The sequence below is a fragment of the Ziziphus jujuba genome, chromosome 11 (genome assembly GCF_031755915.1).
Source record: "Ziziphus jujuba cultivar Dongzao chromosome 11, ASM3175591v1".
Classification (NCBI taxonomy): Eukaryota; Viridiplantae; Streptophyta; class Magnoliopsida; order Rosales; family Rhamnaceae; genus Ziziphus; species Ziziphus jujuba.
In genome coordinates this window covers 20514911-20532686 of record NC_083389.1, presented here as the reverse complement: position 1 = coordinate 20532686, position 17776 = coordinate 20514911, and the positions used below count along the sequence as shown (strand labels likewise).

Genomic DNA, 17776 nt, shown 5'->3' with positions numbered 1-17776 from the left:
TTATACTGTATTAACGGCTTTTACTTTTTCTAATCTTCAAAAAAATATATATAGTTAAGAATAATGTGATACATATTTTCCGTTTCTTGTTAAGAAGGGAATATTATAGTTATATTTGATTAGGAGTTTAATTTCATCCAGTTATATTTAGTTTACTATCAAATCAATTTATCTTTATATTTCCTATGATTTTAGCAACTTATTACATAATTTGGGTAATTCCATATTTAATTTTTTTTATTATACTTTTGTTAGAAATTAGATTAACAATGAGGTGGAAAAAATCCAAACAGATAATAAAAATATTTTCATAAATTATAAAGTTACATATACAAAATTTCAAAATCAAAACGCATAGAACAGCCGTTCCATTTTAAAATTTATAATTTAATATCTCTGAAATCTGGAGCAGTGGATAAATAGCAACTTTATAATAATAATAATAAGAAAATCAAAATACGTAGATAGCAACTTTGTGTCTCTAAAGTGATTTGATTCAGGAGGATTAATAGATACTGCATCAGAACCTGAACCAGCTGATGGAACTTTCCAAGAAAAATTTCCACGAAAAATTTGTCAACTTTCCAAGAATAATTTCCACAAAAAATGCGTCAACTTTCCAAGAAAAATGTGTGAACCTTCCAAGAAAAATTTCCACAAAAAATCTGTGATTGCAAAGTGGTCCGAGGTTTATTATTAATCGATGGGGCAAATTTATTGAAATTTTTTTACGTGTATTGTGGAGGCGGCATGGGTGCAGTGAGGACATCTGCCTGTCCACTGATTTTCAAATTTCGCACTAGATATATCTGTTCTTCAATTAAAAAAATATATATACATATGGTTTTACAATCATACCCTCATATTTAAGTGTTGGTAAAAAGAAGTGTAAGGTTAATAAAATAATTTCAAAAAAAGAACTTTTCTCATTCACTTTTACAAAATCTGTTTGTTTTTTCCCACTTTAGTCTCTGTCTCACGCGTGGTCTTCTCTTCTCCGTGCAACCATTTTGCTTTTGACCTTTTATACTAGTTATGTTTTCCTTTGTTTTCTTCCATCCTCTCACTCACTCATTCTCTATCTTATCCCATTTTTTTCTCTTTAGAAAAAATAATAATAATAATGATGAAAAGTTTAGAGAGAAAATCCGGTAAGAGAGATAATGGACAAGTAAGAAGGGTAGAAGAAAAGAAAAAAAAAAAAAAAAAAACAAAAATAGTGTTAAAAGTTAAAAAAATCAAAATTATCCCACATAAAAAAAAAAAAAAACCGACTAAATACTATACATCATTTAAAATGAAAAGAAGTAATAAATTTTTTTCCCACCGACTATTATTAACCTAAACCTTTCTTTGTTTTTTACCAAAACTACAAAATTATAAAGTTACATAGGGAATTTAAAAAAAACGTGTAGGACAGCTGTCCCACTGCCCCAGATTCTTTCCGCGTTTGCAATAATACATTTTTCGTGGCTATGAGTTGACCTGTGAACAGAGCATCATTGTCTCGGTCTCTTTCTCTTTACCTTTTCAATTTATTTCTTGCCATGCCATTTCTATTCACATTTTACAGTACCAAACTTCTTTTCATTTTGTGATTTTTCATCTACCTTTTTGTGATTCAACATTCTCTTTCTCTAGTGAACTTCTTTTGTTCTTTTTGGTGGAAGAGGTATGCTTTTCTTAACCTCCATTTATTCCTTCGCATTTTGTTGAATTCCTAGTAGAATAATTAGGACCCTCTGTTTTTTATTTGTACTTGTTTTGTGCTTGACTTACAATATCTTTGTTTTGTTGGTTTGATTGGTATATATGTAGTTTCATCTGACGGATAGGAATTAAATGGAATTGGCAAATTTTTGTTTTCGAGATCTTCAAATCAAAATGAAGATTTTAGGCTGTTCCCTATAAATAAAAAATGAAGGTTTTTTTTATTTTTTTTTATTTATTTATTTATTTTTTTGTGTGTGAATAATCATCAAATAACTTGTAGAGTGATGCTCTCCAAACATCTATACAATTTAGTAAAGATAGAATAGGAAAGAAACATATAGTAATTATAGGCACTATATCTACATCGGAGAGGATTTTATTAACACTGAAGATCAAACACTACACACTCGATATAAGATTAACTCCTCTCACAGTACTACTAACCATTGAGTTTCTTGAAGCTTAACGAAACGGAAGACTCTCCAAGATTCCCAAGCTTAGGTTTTGAACTTTTGATAGCCTACATCAACTCAATTCCTAAAGCACATATTTTTACCTAATTCAAAATAGTTACCATATTAAACAAACATTTTAATACAAAGAGTAACAACAAACATTACGAGGACCAAGATAACATACATAACATTAAAATTATGAATTTTATTTTAACACATGCTAATATTTGCTAAGCATAAAATGGGATAATCCACACAACAATGCAAGAAGCCTTTTAAACACTCATATCAATCAACAGCCAATAACAATAGGGATTTAGAACGTACAGTTCATTATAACTTGACTTAAGCTTCCTGTCATGGATTGCCAAATGTTGTGAAAAGCTCCAAAACTAGAAACAAAATGACAAGAGTCAAACCTCTCAAATCTTTTTTTATTTCTCCTAGGTCAAAACAATAATACGGCAGCCCAATATAGCCAAGATTAAATATAAGTGTGGGCTTGAATAAAATACTTCTGTAAACGAATTTTGATGGTACTAACATATTTTTTAGATATTAAAAAAGTAAAAAATAAAAATGCATCTAGCTAGTTAGGGGGCGTAAGCCTTCCCCGTTAATATTATATGCTTTTAATTATTATGATATATAAACTTGAAAAGAAAAAAAAAATTACGAGAGAAAATACATTAAAACATCATTTAATTAGTAAGTTACTTAAAAACCTAAAAAAAAAAAAAAAAAAAAGATTCGTAACTTACTTAACATATATGTCATCCAAAACAATACTATCAACAATAAACCTCTTTATAGTAACACCCGAATCAACTTTCAATTTTATATTTACTATAATAATAAACTCCAATTAAACCATCCAAATTAGCTAATAATATCATCCAAATCATCCCCTCAATTTCCAATATATCATCAATCAAAATAGCACATCCCAACTCAAAATTACTATTTTAATATGAAATTAATTTGACTCGTGAAAATAGTATTAATTATCTAGCACACAATTCCCATGATCAACACATAGTCATAAGCTTATATTTAACATGGCAGAATCAGATAACTTAGCTCCAAACACAGCAGCCATTAAACCTCATATTCGATGGTCCTTTACTTGCGAAATTCAATGCCCACAGCTACCAATGGACACTAACACACTATCCTCTCTAACCTTTTTTCCTTCCGGTTTTCATTAAGCAAGTAATGAAAACTAGTATGCCACAAGCCCTAAAATACCATATATCGATATATATCTTGCTCATTCATAACCTTTTGCCATTAAAAGATAGAAATCATGTGTTAGTCATATGGCCGATTCCTATATTTTTCGCACAACAAAATAAATAATAATAAGATAACATATATATAGTTTTATAAGATTAGGAATGAACCAACTAGGCATTTAGAGAGAATAGGTGATTTAGCTCAATGTGTCTACCAAAGAATTATAATTCGTGTTGCCGTGTTATGTTCGTGTCAATCCGTTTATTAATCATGTCGAAATTACTCAATCTGAATTCGATCCGTTTATTAATCCTGTCAGAAATCTTCCATCTGAATATGATCCGTTTAATAAATAAATAACCTGACACGATCTGTATAATCCGTTTATTAAATAGATCAATTTGGATCAACATGATATGAAATTGATCGATTTACATGAAATTTATCTAATTAAGTAAATTACTTTATTTAAATTAATTATTTCATATAAAATAAAAATAATTTAGTCATTAATTAATTTAAAATTAAAATATATATGTAAAACCATATAATTATAGTTACAAATTTATAATAATATAATATATAATATGGTAATATAACGATCTCATATAATAATTAAATATATATATATATACATAATAAACCTAATACTACTTTTCTAAAAATAATGTAAAAAAATTTATTAATAATTATGTTTTTAATTTTCTACATCTCCAATATTTTTAGGCAAATTAATTTTATTTTTTCGATATCCATAAATCTATATATATTTTAAACATGTTATATTTAAATAAATAAATATTATTTTAATAATTTTTAATTTTTAATTTTGATTAATAGAAGAAAATTAATAATATAACCTTAAATAAGTTTGATGTTTAGTAATAAAAAACTATTAGTTAAAATTTTATTAATAGTAAATTTAATATATTAAAGTTATTTAAACCGGTTATAATCATATCGGATTCGAATTAAATAGGTCAATCCGAAATTGATACGTTTAATTAAACGGGTCAATTTGGATCAATTAAAACTGACTCGTTTATTAATCGGGTTTAATAGGTTGCTTCGAATTTGATTTAAACTCATTTATAATAAATCTAAATTCATTAACTTTGTGTCATTTTCGAATCATGTCTTCGTGTCATGACCTAAATTGCTACCCCTAGTGTCAACCAAAGAATTATAGAAACAGCATGCCTAAGGGTCTCATTGTAAAGTCAGTTTTAACAAATAATCCAATCTCATTATTGATACAATTACGCCCTATAAATGAGTTACATGATTATGGCCTTTTCCAACTTCAAGTTACATATAATGTTTTGATCTTCCCAATATCGGAAAAGATTTGTATAATCTCGATCAACATTGTAAAGTTTTTTCTTTCCAACTTTGAGGTGTTAGTCATTTTGATAAGAGGTTCCCAAATCCTAATTAGTGGATTATGGAAGTTTTTATTCTCAAATAAAATATTTGGTAAATTTATAAAAGTAGGATTTTATCTAATAACTAACCACACCAATAGTTGGAATATGATAAGCTACTTATCATATTCTACTTCTAGCATAATTAAAATTTTAATATTAAAATTACCAATATAACCTCAAACTAATAATATAACTCTCTTTTACCATGTAACTTTATATTTTGTTTATAAAGTTATTTTTCTTCTTTAAAGTTAGATTTGTTTTTGCTTTCAAAAAAAAAAACAAAAAAAACAAAAGATTTGTTTCTGTTTTTTGGTTCTTTAATTAACATATATATTTATATTTTTTTAGGACAAGTTATGAAAATATATACATAGGGTAGATGTCAAATAAGATTGGCTCAATTGGTATTGTCCACCAAACCTTAGTGCTAGATTCCAATCTAGCTCTGAGGTTTACAAAATTTCAATCATAATCAGGGGATCTCCAGCCCCTTTTTTGACCTAGTGTTCCTTAGTTTTAGTCCCATTTCCTATGGTCTTAATGAGGAGGTCTAGGGGTTTTTGGATTTTAATCCCAGTTCCATTATGAGGTTTTAGCTCTAGATTTCTAGGGACCATTCGATGATCAGGGTTTACAAGTTTTGATATTGGTCCAACAATCTGTAGTCCCAATCACCATCCATGATTTGAATGCTAGGATATAATATTTACTCATGACGTTATATGCCTAGGATTATATTGGACAATACAAATTTACTAATTTCATCAGTAATTAATATACGATTTTTATTTAAATTATATATGCCCAAGAAATATAATTTTTTGTAGGCTTGGGGCAGTACAAATTATGTGGGTTAATTCCAAAGTGAACAATATCATACCAGTGAAGCTGGGTTGTGAACTCGAGGTGTGACAAAATGGTATTAGAGCCACAATGCGATGGAAAATGTGTTAGTTAGGACGTTGGATCGTAAGAGGAGTGGATTGCAAGACTTATAAGCCTAGAAGAATGCAAGGCAAGAATGAACAAAATCAATGAATATTCCCATGTTGCTTAGGAAGGAGTTGGTGAAAATATTAAGTGTGGGCATTTCTTCCATTAGTATGAAATCTTTTAGGCAAGCCAGTTGAGCTTGGGCCAATACAAAACTATGCATGCTGAGTCCAAAACAGATAGTATCATAATAGTATAGCTGGGTTGTAGACCGAATGTGTGGCTCATGTAAACTCCTTTGGTTTGGATCTCTCACGTCACTTATCATCATGATTGTCATAGTTCTTATTCTGGCTTTTGCTCATTCCTCATTTCACTGAAACAAGTACTTGAGCTTGTGAATTTATTCCTTATTTTTTTTCTCCTTAATTCTTTATTTCTGATGCTATTAGATACCATCTTCATGGTAATTTTACTATCAGGAACAGAATCACTTTGTGAAACACTGAATGTTTCCCAATTGTCAAGCAGTTGAACCCATTAGTATTAAGACTTATGAGTATCATCAAAAGTCATCTGCATAGCTCCAAGTTGATTTATTAAATTTTTGAACTTGCTTAGATGCTCTGCGATAGGACTTCTGTCTTGATATGTCAGTTTCATAAGCTTTTTCATCTTAAAAGCTTTATTTTGAGTAGTTTTAATCTTAAACATTTGCTTTAGAGTCTTCCATAAATAATGGACATTGGTTTCTTATGCAACAGAAGCATAGACACTATTGCCAACGCATTGCCTAATTTTTCCTACAGCTTTTATATTTAATTTTCCTATTTGACATCATCAATATCACTTAGTCTGGCTACATGTCCTTATATCGGCTCATAGAGATGTTACCCAAAAAATAAATCGTCCATTTGAGACTTCCAAATAGTGTAATATAAAGTTATAAGTTTGACAATTGAATGGAATCTGCTTGATTCCTCCATTTAACTTGCACAAAAAAAAATATCGAAATAATAAACAAAAGCCCTTATACTACTTTTTAGGAAAAACCAACAAACAGAATAACACAGTGGGATAATATATTTTTCCCTCTTTGTACAATTTCATGGGTAATCCAAAATGATAAAAGAAATAAATAAAATCAAACATAAAATAACACCAAGATATTACGTGGAGACCCTTAAAATAAAAAAGGAAACGCATGGATCATCAATGCAAACTCATCGATATGTCTTAGGTAGAGGAAACAACAATCTAGACTATTAGGATTGTAGTCTAGACTGCCAAAAAAAAATTTGAAAAAGATCCGAAAATGTATGACTTTTGAATTACAGAAAGCTATTATTTTGCTTTTTTTCCTCAATACTTTTATTTTCACCATCTCTGCGAAAGCATTATCTAGCTTTCTTCATTTGAGTTGTGCACTTTCTTGCATGGTATGTCTCCATTTCACAAACCACTCCTATTTATAGGAGAAAAGAGGTAGGCCGTGGCATACTCACATGTCCTCCACATAGTAGCATTGAAGACCACAAGATATATGTGGATCATCTTCTATCCATGTGAGGTGGGGCACTGCACTCAACACATATTATGTTGCACTCTGAATCCTCGTAATCTATCCATGTGCACGAAATGTGCAACAACTAGCTGAATATAGTAGAAAACATGTCTAATAATAATAATAATAATAATGATAAAAGGGAAGATGCAAAACATAATATAGTTTAGAAACTACATAATTCGAATTAAAATTATAATAAAGTTACCCATATTCTCTTTCATCTTCGTTATAAAATAATTGTATGAAAATTATGTAAATAAAGAATGTTGATGCACACTAGAAATGGCAAAATGCCCCATCGAATCCAACCCTAGTTGGGACCTACCCATGATGGGGCACAACTTCCATATCTAAACGGGTTGTTACTAGCTGAAATGTGGCAAAAACGCTTGTCTTGGGGCAAAAATGGATCAAGAACAAGGATTGTATTCCGTGCATTGTATACAACATTATATTTAATCTCTGGGAATTTGGCACTCTTGCATCCTATACCATATCATGCCTTACACATTGCACTAGAGACAATTTTTCTAGCATTTTGCACTAAAAGCTTGCACCATCGATCCTTTTTGCATTTTCAATCAAAAATTTAATAGAATTAGTACATAATTATAATTTGATTTTAGCAGAAAGGGCAAACTAGGTCTTTTTACCTTCATCCCTCAATCTCATGGACACTCCTACCTCTTTGCTGCCTTTTCAATCTCAAAATCCTTCCCAAGGTCATTTTTATGGCTTCTTCTCCATCAATTTGTTGAATGAAACTGATCAATTTACTTTACTCATGCTCATCTCATCTACTTATTGAGCAAAGTGGATTATATTTACTTATAACATTATATTGTGCTTAATTGTAATAGTTTTAGTGAGGTATATGAGATATATTTTTAATTATACATATGGTTTTTTGATAATATTTGAGGTTCAATTTTGATATTCTTTAGTTTTGATTTATTCTCACTAAAACTATTATATGTTTGGAATTATATTGGACAACACAAATTCAGTTATTTCATTAGCAATTAAATATTATTTTTTAAAAAATTGTATATGGTTAGAAAAAAATATATTTTTATATTAATATTAATAAAATTGTGCTTATCTATAATAGTTTAATGTGATATATGAGATATCTTTCCAATTACATATGTTTCTTTGATAGTGGAAGTTCAATCTTGATATTGTATTTTTTTAAGTTTTGGCTCATACTAAGAAAATTAGAAATTAAAAATGTATTACGTAACATAGTTTATTACTAGTCTTCATAAATTATTTCTAAAACTTGTTTGTTATAATAAACTATTTTAGTTAATTTTTTATTTAGTTCTAAAGAAATTCTCTTAATTCTATGGCACTTCTTTCATCTTTTATTAGAATGATAAATAATTATGACAATAAAAATAGCTAGATATATAAGAGTTATCAGACAATTTTATGTGACAGTTAAACCCATGATCCAAATTGGGGAGTTAAAGTCTTGGGTTTGGTTGTGGGGATCTGAGTCTTGGTTCGATGGTCCTTGTTGCTAGTCTTCATCTTAGTTCTAGTTTAAGTTAGCAAGAATAATAAATATATATATATATATATAAGAACAATAATAAATCATATCTATTTTGATCATTATATGCAATTACAATAATTAAGCACGCTATTTATCAAATGTTAAAATTATAATTTTATTACTTTGAGTAATTTTATAACAATAGTTTACCAAATACGTATCAAATTGATTAAAAAATTAATTGTTACTTCAGTGGAGTTTTATTAATTATTTCATAACTGACAGCAATGTCAAACCGGACCTTAATCCTCGATCTAGGTCCAAGGTTTCCAAAATTTCAATCATCATCAAGGGATATTGGGCCCCTTTCCTGGTATAATGTTTTTTAGAACTAGATTTAGGTCTATGTTTCCTATAGTCTTGATTAGGATGTCTAGGGTTCTTAGATCTCAATTGCAATCCCATTATGAGGTTTCAAGGTTTAGATATTCTAGTTGTGGCCTTTTGTTATGGAGTCTCAATCTTTAGTCTAGATTTGTAAGGACCATTCCTGTGTGGGTTTTTCAAATTTTGATATTGGTCCAAGGATCTCAGGTCTCGAGCATGGTCCATGATTCGAATGCTAGGGTAAGATATTTGCTCATGACATTATATTGTGCTTAATTATAATAGTATTGTGAACATCCTCTCTCCTGTCTCTCCTTGCTCATTTCCTCTTAATTCTATTATAGTTTTTACGTCTTTTATTAAAATATTATTAAACTATTGTTACGATAATAATAACGAGGTATTTAAAAGTTACAAAACAATTTTTCTATTTTTCGTAGTAGTAATAATAGTAGTTCAAATTTTTATTCTCTGTACATCCTAGCTACAGGTAGTACTCACATTGCAATTTATATATAATTACTGGTTTGTCTGATATATTTTGAAAGGAAAATGGAAATTATCACTTCAATCATATCAAAAATTGGAGAAATGTTGGTGGAGCCCACTGGAAGACAGCTTGGATACTTATTTCACTATAAAGTCAACATTAAGGCTCTTGAAGATGAAATTGATAAACTGAAGAACAGGCGAGATGATGTACAAAGGTTGATCGATGCGGCAATTAGAAATTCAGAAGTCATCGGAGCTGAAGTTAAGAGGTGGGTTTCAGATGTGGACAAGATCACAAACGAGCTAGGGGAGTTCTTGAAAGAATATGCAAACGCAGACAAAAAGTGCTTCAATGGATGCTGCCCAAACTTGAAGTTGCAACATTCTTTGGGTAGGAAAGCCACGAAGTACACGGAGGATGTTCTGAAGCTCCAAGAAGAAGGAAAGCCGTTTGCTAAACTATCCTACCCTGCTTCTCCAACTAGGATGCACTTTTCTTCATCATCCATGAAAGACTTCAACTCGAGAAAGAAAATCTTAAATCAAGTCATGGAGGCTCTAAGAAATGAGAAGGTGAGCGTGACTGCGATATGCGGGATGGGCGGGATCGGGAAAACAACCATGGCCAAAGAAGTTGCTAAAAGAGCAAAGAAACCTTTTGGTGATGTTGTTATGGTAACAGTGTCCCAAAATCCAAATGTTCGTGAAATCCAAGGCAAAATTGCAGATTTCTTGGATTTGAAGTTAGATAAGGAGAGTGAGGAAGGAAGAGCATATACATTGCGTCAGAGAATATTGGAAAACACAGAAAACATCCTTCTTATACTGGATGACTTGTGGAATAAACTTGATTTGGAGGCTGTAGGCATCCCCGATCGATGTAAAATTCTATTGACATCACGAAATGAAGATGTTTGCAAGCAAATGAAAAGTCAAGAGATTTTTCCCATCAAAGTCTTAGGCTTCAACTCGAGAAATAAAATCTTAAATCAAGTCATGGAGGCTCTAAGAAATGAGAAGGTGAGCGTGATTGCGATATGCGGGATGGGCGAGATCGGGAAAACAACCATGGCCAAAGAAGTTGCTAGAAGAGCAAAAGAGAAACCTTTTGGTGATGTTGTTATGGTAACAGTGTCCCAAAATCCAAATGTTCGTGAAATCCAAGGCAAAATTGCAGATTTCTTGGATTTGAAGTTAGATAAGGAGAGTGAGGAAGGAAGAGCATATACATTGCGTCAGAGAATATTGGAAAACACAGAAAACATCCTTCTTATACTGGATGACTTGTGGAATAAACTTGATTTGGAGGCTGTAGGCATCCCCGATCGATGTAAAATTCTATTGACATCACGAAATGAAGATGTTTGCAAGCAAATGAAAAGTCAAGAGATTTTTCCCATCAAAGTCTTATCTGAAGATGAAGGTTGGAATCTTTTCGAAGAGGTAGCAGGAATTTCCGATCGCACTTGTACTCGCGATCTATACGATGTAGCAAAAAAGGTTGCAAAAGAATGCAAAGGCTTACCTGTTGCGATAGTCACTGTTGGAAGAGCGCTCGAAAATAGAGACGAAAGTGATTGGAAGGATGCACTTCTCAAACTTGAAAAATCAATACCAGATAGTATGTTAAAAACGGATGTAGAGGTCTATTCTCGTATCGAATTGAGTTACGACCTTTTAAGAAGTGAAGAAGCCAAGTCATGCTTTTTGTTGTGTTGTTTATTCCCAGAAGACTATGATATTGGTATTCACACTTTGGTTAGATATGGGAAAGGATTAAGGTTGTTTCAAGAAACTGGTACGATGGAACAGACAAGACACAGAGTTCATACTTTGGTTGGGTATTTAAAAAGATGTTTTCTGCTGATGGATGGCAATAAGACAGAGCACGTTCTAATGCATGATATTGTTCGTGATGTGGCCATATCAATTGCGGCAAGAAAGGAGCACGGTGGCTTTGCAGTTAAATGTGATAATCAAATGGAACAGTGGCCAGAGATAGATTCAAGTGAAATGGAATATTGCACTGCAATCTCACTTGTATTTAAGCAAATCAAGAAACATCCTGATGGTTTGGCATGCCCCAGTCTCAAGCTTCTACGTTTGTCCTCGACAACTGCAAAAAATCCCTTTTTGGTAAAATATCATGGGCATAAATTCGAACTGAGTGAGAATTTTTTCGAAGGGATTAAAGAAATCAAGGTTTTGGCTTTTCAATGTATTTACGTTCAAACGCTTCCAGCATCATTGCAAATGCTACAAAACCTCCGGACCTTGCATTTGGAGTATTGTGTTCTAGGAGATATTTCAAGAATTGGAGGATTGGAAATGCTAGAAATCCTCAGCTTGATTGGTTCTTGGATCCAACAAGAGTTGCCAAAGGAGATAGGGAATCTTCAACATCTAAAGGTGTTGGATATGACAAAATGCAAAGGGCTTAATAGAATTCCACCTGGTGTACTCTCGAGATTAACCACATTGGAAGAGTTAAAGATTTTTTGCTTCGACAATTGGAATTCTCTGGAAGGAAATGAAGAGAAAACCTCCGCAAGTCTTGATGAGATAAATCCTCGAGATTTGAAAGTTTTAAATGTTCGGATACCAAACGTGGAGTTTGTTCCAAGGAATTTTCCTTTCAAGAATTTGACAAGATTTTTAATTAATGTGGGCACAGAACTTACATTTGAAGACGATTATTTATTTAGAAACTTTTTGCAGCTACACGAAGTTAGTGCTGATTCTATAAAACAGAGTGGGATCCATCCAATATTCAAGAAATGTGAACATTTGAGATTAGATGGGGTGTATGATTTGAAGAATTTATTTCCCCATTCTGATGAGGAGGAGCAAGATGGTTTCCCGTGGTTGAGGACTCTTAAAATGTGGAGCTGCAAGGAAATGGAGTACGTGGTGAAATTCACGTCAAATAATAATCGGACTGATCTTCATGTTCCAGACATATTCCCTCTTTTGGAGGAATTATATTTGATGAATCTTGATGGATTGAAGGGAATATTCCATTATAATTCTGATTATTTACAACTTCCTCCTACTAATCATCAATCTGTTAGAAAGGAGAGGATTTCCACAGCATCATCTCTTCCAAGAGGATTTCCACAGCTCCAGCGATTAACTGAGTTAACTCTGCACAATCTACCTAGTCTAATCAGTTTGAGCACAGCCATAGATGATGAGGGAAGTACACGGCCACCCAAGGTACGTACATATACGTATTTATTTAAATGGATTTAAAAAATTTAAACTTATGAAAGGTCAATGGCAATTAAAACTGATAAGAGATAAACTTATAATTTTTAGCATTCACCATAATCATTTATATATCTTATTTGTTTAAGAGTTCATGTGGTGATTTAAATTTCGCATTTAATTTGTCATATTTAAATTTTTGTTTTTTTTTTTTGTTAGTTTAGTCCAATTATTATATAATGAATTTGCTCAAATTGTATAGTCAAACATACTACACAAAAATAAATATATAAACCAAAATAAATATGTTTCAAAATTAAGTTACATGATTGAGTTTCCTTAATATTATTGAATTTATTAGTAACAAAATATTTAATTGAAATAAAATGACATAAAAATATTGGTATGGAAAACGATGTGAGAATTTTATAGTTTGGAAATAAAAATATGCAAAATATGTCATATTTTATGATAAAATTATATTAATCATTTTACTAAATTATTGTTCCAATACTATATGTATGTATTATCGTATAGTATCATGATATTATTGGAATGTAATTGCATGGCTGTAGGATGCTGATGGAGTAGAAAGCAACATGGATAATATGAATACTCCTACTAAAATACTTGTTCCCTTCAAATGTATAAAGTGGTTACCAAGTCTAGAAAAGTTAGTGATGAGCAACTGTGATTCAATAAAAGTACTTTTCGGTTTTCATGGACATGACTCACCACAGCTTGATCCAAACATAATACAAAATTCTCAAGAAATCATCGATACTTCCCACTTGACAAAGGATGTTGATCAGGATTGTCAGCTGAACAATCACAAAGAAGAGGTACAATGTTCTCTCTCTCTCTCTCTCTCTCTCTCTCTCTCTCTCTCTCTCTCTGTGTATAATTTTACAGAATACAATATTTAATAATATTTTTAACTGTTCTATAAATTAAATATTAAAAAGAAAACTTTCTTTCGTATGTATATAAAATTTTCAAATTCTTATTTTTACAAAAATTAATTTCTCAAAATTTTGTTTTCAGTATTTAAAAATTCTAAAAGAGTTATTTAGGAAAGAAAAAAAATAAAAAAAAAATAAAACAATAAAGAAAATGGATATATATATTATTTTTTAACTTCTATATTCATTGCTTGAAATAAATTTATCTTTTTTATTTTAGGTGGCTAAATATTTCTTTTACTTTGTAATATTTATTTAGTTTTTGTTTTCATTTTTTAATAAATAATAAACTTTAAAATTTATTGCATTCGGTGTCTAAACTATTCAAGAATGAATATGATTAATTCAAGAATAAATGTTATATTTACCCCTATTTATATATAATGATTACTTAATTTTTTTCCCTACAAATTATTGTAGTTGGTTTGGTAATTAAATGTTTAAATGAAAATTTAGTACTTTTAAAAGGACAATGTGGTCATCAAAAAAGTTTGTTTATATACATTTTAGAATTTATTTGATTCTTTAGTAGGTGACATTATCAACTATATTTAAATATCCATATGCTAATGGAAAATATATAGAATTTAAGTTGGGCTATTGGTTTTTTAGTACTGTAGAAAAATAATAATAAAATAAATAAAATATGATGTTTTGGGAAAGATCTTTGAGCTGCAAAAGTAATTGTTGCAGCTAAATCATGTTTTATTACATTAATTGATGACATTATTATTGCCATGGGACAAAAACCTGTTTCCATGCGAGTTTAATGTTCCATCTTTTGCAATTCCTAAAGACAATAATGAAATTTTCTTTTCCCTTTATTTTGTTTATTCAATTCAAATAAAAATTAGTAAATATTGTTTTCCTTTTCTATCATAATTTTCTTATTTTATTAGAATAGATTAATATAGCATGTAAATCTTTATTAAAAAATAGTAAATATTGTTTTTTTTTTCTAGCACGATTTCATTATTTTATTGGAATAGATTAATATAGCATGTAAATCTTTATTAAAAAATAATAAATATTGTTTTCTTTTTCTAGCATGATCTCTTTATTTTATTTGAATAGATTGATATAGCATGTAAATCTTTATTAGCGCGCAAAATTCTAAACTTCCAAATATATAGATATCTACACTTTGTTAAAAAAAAAAAAAAAATCTATTGGTTATAAAAAAAAAAAATTTTTAAAAAAAGTGATAGAATACATGCAAATTATTTTATAACATTCATTTATGATAAAATAATAAAAATTTTAAAATCTACATACACATATAAAATGTTAAATTTATTGTACAAATACTATTATTTTTAATCTTAGAAAAAACAAAACTAAGAGAAAGAAGACATTAAAAATGTGTAATATTTACAACTTCAACAAAATTAAAGAGGAAAAAAAAAGTCATTACAAATGTGAAAAATAAATGATAAAAACTTCACAAGCATGATTGAATAAGGATAAAATTGGAACAGACAAAGAAGCTGTATCAAAATCCTGTGGAAAAAGGTTTCTGCACCGTGACAATAACATTGACCATTAATTATTTAGTTTAAAAAACAGTTTTAGCTTAAAAAACATATAAATAAATCCTCCTTGTAAAAATACTTTTAAATTCGAGGTTACCAATCACATTAGTATACTTTGAGTTGCTAAAACTTTTAGCCAAATCTGTAGCATTTTTTGGCATAATCTTTGTCATCAATAATAATTAATTTATTTTTTGGTTTTTTAGTGGCTGATGAACTTGGAAGATTTAGATGTGGAGGGGTGTGATTCGTTGGAGGTGTTATTCGACTATGGGGAAGGCCCATTAGCTCCAGCCCTCAATAAGTTGGAAAGTTTGGAATTACGTGGGCTAGAAAAGCTGATGCACATATGGAAGAAGGGTCCACAACAGGTCAAAACTGTTGGCTTCCAAAATCTGAAAACTCTATCATTACATTTTTGTCCAAGTTTGAGATATTTATTCACTGCTTCCATAGCCAAACTCCTCGTGATGCTAGAAAGTCTCAAAGTTACTTACTGTGAATCAATGGAAGAGGTCGTTGCAAAAACAGAAGAGGACATCAATAATGTTAATGTGGAATCTTATATGGTTTTATTTCCCAATCTGGTTTCCATTGAATTAAATTCTCTGGATAATCTCTGTTGTTTCTGTCCACAACCTTATGCTTTTGAATTTCCATTCCTAGAGACTTTACAGATAAGAAATTGTCCTAAGTTGCAGACATTTATTACTGCAAATAAACCGCCAAAGACACCTAACCTTATGGGTGTACAGCTTGATGACAAAGACATGGAAATTTTGGAACAGGATCTTAATGGCACCATAAGACACTGTTTTGAAGCAAACCAGGTACCTATTTTAATTCCACCAATCCTTTTATTATTATTATTATTATTATTATTAGAGAATTTTCCAATCATTATATTTATATAAATTTTGTTGACACTCTCTTTATATTTTGATGAGACTCTCCTCTCTCTCACATGTAAATCCTATTATTTTTGGGCTCATTTGCTACTTAAATTAAGGGGAAATTACTTATTAATAACTTATAAATTTGTCTTTTTGGGGCTGTTGATTTTTTTTTTTTAGTCCACTTCAAAAAAGTACACTTCCAAATCATTTAAAATTTAATAGATTACATCAAAAACGGGTCAAATGAGTTGCACGTGACCACCAAAATTAGTTTTTGTTTTTTTTTTTTTTTTTTTAAACTCTTATTATCATTAGAGATTTTTTCCAATCATTATACTTATGTAATTTTGGTTGACAGTTTCTTTATATTTTGTTGACAATCTCCCTCTCTCACATATAAATCCTATTGTTTTTGGGCTAATTTGCTACTTAAATTAATGGAAAATTACTTATTAGTACCTTTATAAATCTGCCTTTTTGGGGCTGTTGATTTTTTTTTTTTTTTTTTAACATTCATTTCAAAACCTTACATCAAAACTGGTCAATTGAGTTGCATGTGACCACCAAAATTGGTTTTTTTTCATTTTTTTAAATTAATTTCGGTGAAAACCAGATATGTGCAGAAAGAAGTGAAGAAGAAGAAGGAGATCCAGAGAGCATAGAAGAAGAAGAAGAAGAAGTTGAAGATGAAGAAGAAGAAGAACCAGATATGCAAATGAAAAAATGTATATGGTGGAGGAAGAAGAACTAGAGATGAAAACAAAAAAACTTTGTATGATTGAAAAACATATGCAGTTTGTATTTAGAGTGTGGCAGTTCTGGGGGTTTGGGGTATTGTATGTTATTTTCAATTTTTGGGGGTTTGGTGTATTGTATGTTAGCATATATTAGTTGTGATAACTCCATTATCTCTTTTCCTTTTCATTCGGTGGTGCAGTCCTAATTCAGTTATAGTATTTATCCTCATTATACATCTCCTTGTAATCCTAATTATCTCATTAGTTTTTTCAGCTTTATAATACCTTTCTTGTATATTCTTGAACATACAGAAAGCCTTTACAGACAAATATTTATGGTCCATTAATTTGTCTTTTTTGTTAACATTGCACTCAACAAACCCAAAAAAGTCTTCATGGGGCAGGTGGAACGTGCATGTCCTGTGGCTGTATCATTTTATGCCCTTGTAATGCAGTATGAGTATATTATTGGTCCAGCCAGTGGTAAGAAGTTGGTTGTTGCACTTTATTATCATTGCACTAAACTGGCCAAATGTTACAACATATAGGCAAAAGATTATAAATTACTTGATTTTCTACCATTAGGTATTATTTATTTATTGTTTTGGATAATAGATTTTCTATCTTTAAGAATTTCCACTAACATTACATTCTTTCATTGCAATGTCAAAAAAAATAGATCATTTGAACATTGCATTTTTGAGGAGTGGACCCCACTACAATAAAAT

The 17776-nt window shown here is 30.2% G+C and overlaps 1 protein-coding gene across 1 annotated transcript; it reads left to right on the top strand.

Moving 5' to 3' along the window:
* The first annotated feature begins 1515 nt into the window (after positions 1 to 1515).
* LOC107433012 (probable disease resistance protein At4g27220) lies at positions 1516 to 17332 on the top strand. The gene is made up of 5 exons (XM_048465124.2): positions 1516 to 1672; positions 9771 to 12930; positions 13497 to 13763; positions 15622 to 16245; positions 16925 to 17332. The coding sequence occupies exons 2-5, from the start codon at positions 9775 to 9777 to the stop codon at positions 17060 to 17062; spliced, it is 4185 nt and encodes a 1394-aa protein (XP_048321081.2). The 5' UTR covers positions 1516 to 1672; positions 9771 to 9774; the 3' UTR covers positions 17063 to 17332.
* The last annotated feature ends 444 nt before the right edge of the window (positions 17333 to 17776 follow it).

Excerpts from the sequence above, each read along its gene's own strand:
- LOC107433012 (XM_048465124.2), top strand. The coding sequence starts at position 9,775 with ATGGAAATTATCACTTCAATCATATCAAAAATTGGAGAAATGTTGGTG. Across the intron at positions 13,764-15,621 it reads TGAACAATCACAAAGAAGAG|TGGCTGATGAACTTGGAAGA; the intron begins GTACAATGTTCT and ends TTGGTTTTTTAG. Across the intron at positions 16,246-16,924 it reads ACTGTTTTGAAGCAAACCAG|ATATGTGCAGAAAGAAGTGA; the intron begins GTACCTATTTTA and ends GGTGAAAACCAG.